General features: G+C 42.4%; 1 protein-coding gene across 1 annotated transcript; it reads left to right on the top strand.

The window, feature by feature from the left end:
* LOC117268893 (pleckstrin homology domain-containing family F member 2-like) lies at window positions 1-2,849 on the top strand. The gene is made up of 2 exons (XM_033645638.2): window positions 1-295; window positions 1,902-2,849. The coding sequence occupies exons 1-2, from the start codon at window positions 52-54 to the stop codon at window positions 2,543-2,545; spliced, it is 888 nt and encodes a 295-aa protein (XP_033501529.2). The 5' UTR covers window positions 1-51; the 3' UTR covers window positions 2,546-2,849.
* The last annotated feature ends 3,151 nt before the right edge of the window (window positions 2,850-6,000 follow it).

Raw genomic sequence — 6,000 nt, 5'->3', positions numbered from 1 at the left:
CGCCTTGTACATATGTAAACCGAGGGCTAAGACAGATACTAGGTCACCATTATGGACCTGTTAACTTTTGAGAGGGAGAACCGACAGCGTATCCAGGCTGTGGAGAACTCATTTGGCCCAGCAGGGGGGAGCCTATCCAAACCGGGTCGGGTTCTGATGGGACAGGGCCATCTGATGAAACAGGGTCGTCGGAAGCCCCAGCCGAAGTCTTTCTTCCTCTTCAACGACATTCTGGTGTACGGCAGCATTATCCTGAACGGCCGCTGGCACAAAAATCAGAAGGTCATTCCTTTAGGTGAGTAATTTACCTGCTTCTGCTGCAGCTCAGCAGAACTCTTGATCCAGTCAGACAGGAAATGTTCAAACTAGCATTTGTTTTCATCGCTCCAATCTATAGTGACCAAGTTTTTGTTAGTGCTTTGGTGTTGCCTTTGCATTTGCGTGCAGAAGTTCACGGCAATAGAATGGAGGTAAATGGTATTTATATATTTGTGCTACACAAAGCAACAAAAAAATCATACCACTGAAACTACTACGGAGCAAATAGTTCTTTCTGCTGATAAGCCTGAAGAAACAAGACATTTTTCTGGAAATGCAGGTTACTTTTGACAGTTTGACAGTCATTGTAAAAGTGCATAAACCAGTTTGAACATATGGGTTCTGAGATGGGATTTGGAGGATGTTATGCTGTCAGACTGTCGGATGTCTGGAGGTAGGAAGTTCCAGAGCCTGGGGGCAGTGCAGCTGAAAGCTCTGGCACCCATGGTACTGAGGCGTGAGGTGAGAATGTTCAGGGAACCAGCAGAGGAAGAGCGCAGGGAGTGGGAAGGGGTGTACTCCTGAAGAACTTCAGAGAGATAAGTGGGGGCTAGGTTGTGGAGGGCCTTCGAAAGTGAGCAGGTTTTTGTAGCCAGTCTGGTACTGAACAGGGAGCCAGTGTAGTTAGATGAGAATGGGGGTGATGTGGTCGAATGATTTGGTGCAGGTGATGATCCGGGCAGCAGAGTTCTGAATGATCTGAAGCCTGTTAATGAGTTTTGGCCAGAGAGTACTGCATTACAATAGTCAATAGAGGATGTAACAAATGCGTGGACCAAGCATCGGGGCTGGACTGGGACAGTGATGGGTTAAGTCTAGAAATGTTGCGGAGGTGGAAGAAAGCAGTCCAGGTTATGTTTTTTATGTGGGGTTCAAATGAAAGAGTGCTGTCCAGAATGACACTGATGCTCTAGGTGTGGGTACAGGGAAGTTGTGAAGGATGATAAGTGGGACTTGGGTGTTTTGGATTTTGGATAGGATGTTTTTTGGAGCCAATGAGCAGCACCTCAGGTCTGCTGCCGTTAAGCTTCAAAAAGTTCCTGCTCATCCAACTCAGGATGTCCTCAAAGCAGACGGTGAGAGAAGTGGGAGGAAGTGGAGGGTTTAGTGGAGATGTAGAACTGTGTGTCATCTGTGTAGCGGTGGAAATAAACACCATGGTGACAAAGGATTGTGCCCAGGGGAACGAGATAGATGATGAATAAAAGTGGACCCAATACTGACTCCTGGGGGACTCCCAGTCAAACAGCAGAACACCTCAACCTGTGGTTCCTCAGTTGAACAAACTTAATGCTTTGAACATCTCAAAATGAAAATCCATTCACCTCCATTCAGCTGCAGTGGTTTCAATGGCTGATATCTCAAAACCTCAGGCTATAAAACCAAAGTTATCTTTATCATTGTATAACAAAAGGTGCAAGTCGGAACATGATGAGTTGTTGATTTAACTGCATTTCATTTGTTTGACAATAGGAAAAAGCAAAGCAGAGAATTTGAGAGTAGTAGGCTAATGGACAAGTGTGCTAACAATACCATAGCATCTCTGCACTGTTATCAATATGCCATTGTCAATGTGTTTTCAGAGGGTATCCAGCTGGAGGACGTAGAGGACAGAGATGGAATGAAGAACCAATGGCTCATCCGTACACCCCGCAAGTCCTTCTATGTGTCCGCCCCTTCATTTGAGGAGAAGCGGGCCTGGATAGACCACATTGAAGAATGCCGGTCAAACCTGCTGCAGGCCGGCAGCAGCCAACCACGCTCCACCTTTGCCGTTGCCTGGATCCCAGACCCGGTGGCCTTCAAATGCATGCGCTGCTTCAACAAGTTCACCGCCACCAAGCGTCGGCACCACTGCCGAAAATGCGGCTTTTTGGTCTGCAACTCATGCTCCAAGGAGCGAGCGGTGATAGACCATATTCACCCCACCAAGAGGCTGAGGGTCTGCAGTTTCTGTCACACGAGGAATAAGGAAGACGAGATGTCTCGCGTGAGGGGAGACAGCACTGGGAAGAACAGCTCAGAGGAGGACATTGAGGCAGCATCCAGTGATGAAGAGGATACAGGGGAGATGAGTCAGACCTACACCTCCAGCAGCTGGCTGGACTCACAGATGGGCACCTGGGGACACGTGGGAACATATGTTTACCCACGACCAATGAATCAGCGACCTCCGTCTCACCACAGCCTTCCAGATGTAGATTATCCTACCATCACAAAAGAGTGACTTGTATCATAACGGAGTATCGGACTTTTGAACGGATTAAAATGACCAGGTAAATATCACAGCAGCAGGTTAGAAGTCAATAATGAAAATCTTTAAAAAGAAAATCATGTATTGACTTTGCACCGATTTACTGTCGTCATTACTGCACTGCTTACACTCCTCACCGTGTAAATATTATTGAAATGAGAGGACTTTGACAATTTATATGTAAAATAGCATTTGCACTTCATATCTACTATATGTATATATATAATAATTTGTTTTTTTGTCTAAAAACAATAAAGCACTGATGAAACAGGTGAAAGATTTCTGTCTGTCGTGATGATTTAAGTATTGTGCGTCATATTGTGTGAACTAATCTAACTTTCTGTGATGATTCTGATGCATTTTACTTTCTCTATTTAAAATATGTATAATTCACTGTTGGGATTATCATTATGGAGCAGCGATGTGTTGTTAGTTAAACAAATGAATAATTATGACACTTATAAACACATTAAGACATTTTTAAACAATATATAAATGGAACAATAATTATTAATTTTTAATGATTTCTTAAATTATTTTACAAGGTTGTTCTTTCATTTTTATAATTTACACAATTTATTTATTTGTCTTTTATTTCATGATGTCATTTTTATTAATATTTTTTAAAAGCATATATAAACATCTGGGGTTCCATATATTGTTTTGTATACATGAGGCTGAAATTACACATCACTTCATGAGTGTAGTGAGTGTTAGCACATGTTCTGTGATTGTCCAAAATTTTATTTCATGAGGTAAGAGCAGTGACATTTTACTGTGAAGGGATGACAGTAAAATGACCAAATGGACATTTTGGAATAACTGGTGATTTTCTTCCTAAGATTTACTTACATGTTAGTTTAGTTGCATAGAATTAATCAACTCTTTCTGCTTTGGGTTTAAAAGTCTCCTCTTGGACATTGACCTGTGGTTTGCATTTCCAACAACAGTGCTGCAGAAAGTTTGGCTTTTTCTGTGGTTTATTTCCTCGTGTTATAGGCCTGTATGTACAGCAGACATGTTAATGTTTGGGATTAACATTCACAGATATTTTTTGTGAGGTCCAAGAGAAGTTCAGGTACTTTCTGTTGGGGGTGGATTTGTCAGTAATAGAGAGCGGGTGTGGTGGTTTACAGTAAAAGTTTCAGGTTCTCTGATGAAAATCTCTCTTATGTGTTATCTCTCATTGAATATGTCGACTTAATAAGCTGTGATTGCATCTTCCTTGATCTGAGGTCAGTGGCAACATAGCAAACATCATTTAAACCACCTACAGGCCACCACCTTTAATCACTGCTTCTGCTTTTGATTCTATCCAGAGGGCGGTTGCAAGCTTTAAAAGTGGATGACCTTTCCACTGGTTGTTATATTTGACTTTTATTAATAGCTGTAACGAGGCTAAATCCTTTCTAATCATGGGCGAGTCATTTCCTTGAATGTTGTGTCAAACCTGTTTGACTTCTCGCACGGAACAAGGAAGTGTCGCCTATTTTCCTGCAAAAGATACTTCTGACTACAGAGTGCATTCATCAGATTGTTTATACGGTTTGTCATTAATCACAGTGTACTGGTTGAAGCTGCAGAGTGGACTCATATTTGGTTTCTTTAATAAAGTTTGCTAACTATCCGTGGTGTGTTTGGACGACTGGAGCTCTGTGATTTATGCTGCAAAAAGGCAGATGTTGTTTTTGGAGTGCTTGGTTATGACTTACTTTTGTATTTATAAAGTAACTACTGCTCACACTCAGGTGTTTCAGACACTGTGAAGGCCTCTCTCAGCCACGGGTGGATTATAAGACAGCAGGTCCATGGGCACGGATATGCAAAGGGCACCACCATCGTTCCTACAAAGGAGCACGACACACAGATTCAGAGGTGGTTTGGGCTCGTTTTTTGTTGTTTTGAGTTTTGTTGTAGTCGTTATGCATCTTTTTGTGTCTCCTTGTGGTAGTCTTCCATCTCTTTCTAGTAATTTTGTTTTTTCTTAAGGCTCATTTATTCCCCCTTTACGAACGAAAACAGATACGTCTGTTTCAAACATTGTAAACGTCACTGCCCTCATACTTAAATGCGTCCTTTATGATGGCATAGATACAGCCAAGACATGCCACAAAAGGGCAGAGTCAAAAGTTTAACACAACAACAAACGAGGCAGCAGTGGAGGACATTGTAATACTGAACCTTTAAACGGAGGCAGCGTTGTAGACATCCTGACATGTGGACAGAGAATGCTTTAAACTTCATAGTACTATATATTATTATATATATTATGGTTGTATTGCACTTGAACTACGCTACACTGTCTCCACAATTTCCGGTGGCACTGTTCTGTTTCGTTCGTATCCGTAAGCTTTCAGAAAAGGTGGACAAATACAAGCAAAATGAACGCAGAGTGCAGACTTAAGGCTCCACCTGTCTCTGTCTCCATATCCTTATCCATTGATGATCGTAAATGAGTCCTTAAAGGTCATTGTGTGTCTCTTTTCAGTTACCTTGCATCTTTTTGTGTCACTTTGTCGTCATTTTGAATCGCTTCCTGATTTGAGTAATATTTTGCAGGTGAAGGCGGAAGTGATCGCTTCCTGTATGAATGTAGAGCCAAACCACAATGTTTTTTTCTACACCTAACCACGTTCTTGTGTTGCATGGCATGACTTCATCCACTGTCCTGGAACGTCAACAACAAACACAGGGAGATACCTAGCGTGTAATATGAAGGCATGGATGGCAGTGACCGAGCAACGATATGTGACAAGTTGGGATGAGAACAGTAACAGTAGAGAAGTAATGGTAAAATAAAAAATCAGTCCTTTCCTTTTATTTCTCAGAATTGGTAGTTGTTTCCGGAGTTAATACCACTAACAACAGCAGGGTTCGAGGAAGTAAAAGCCGAGGGGGACGAACCTGAGATGCCAGGTCTTGGTAATGAGTCCTCTGGAGGTGTTGTTGGCCTATCGTTGAAGAACTAGTGAAGGAGGGTATCCACCTGATGACACCAATGAAGCTTTTACCCTCCCTAAACCTCCACTTCCTCCCCCAGCATGGCTCCAACTATCACTCACAATTGCAAGTATGTGCAACAACAATCGATTAGTTAAACTCCACCTCAATTAAAGTTAGGGAGGTTTTTCTCCCTTTACTTTCTTCTCTCTTCTCCCCTCTCTTCCTTCATCAAAATGAGGGACCTGGTCAGGTGGGAGAGAGTTCAGTCTCTCCTTGGCTCTGCCCTCCCTATGCTCCTACTTACTTTTTTATCTACCTATTCCCTTTCCAACTTTTCTATCCGTCTAACCCCCTTGGTCTCCACTCAGACCCTCAGACAGCACAATCACTCCCACTCATTGTCTTAAGTATGTGCATCAACGGATTGTAACGTTGACTCCTAAACTGAACCTTGAATCACTGCAAATACGAATGACATTTTAGGA

This window comes from Epinephelus lanceolatus, chromosome 18, assembly GCF_041903045.1.
Source record: "Epinephelus lanceolatus isolate andai-2023 chromosome 18, ASM4190304v1, whole genome shotgun sequence".
Classification (NCBI taxonomy): domain Eukaryota; kingdom Metazoa; phylum Chordata; class Actinopteri; order Perciformes; family Serranidae; genus Epinephelus; species Epinephelus lanceolatus.
The sequence above is the reverse complement of the archived record's forward strand: the minus strand, read 5'-3'. Positions and strand labels throughout refer to the sequence as shown.

Bases quoted from the DNA above. Each gene is read 5' to 3' on its own strand.
- LOC117268893 (XM_033645638.2), top strand. From the start codon at position 52: ATGGACCTGTTAACTTTTGAGAGGGAGAACCGACAGCGTATCCAGGCT. The intron at 296-1,901 runs GTGAGTAATTTA...ATGTGTTTTCAG, and splicing joins TCAGAAGGTCATTCCTTTAG to AGGGTATCCAGCTGGAGGAC.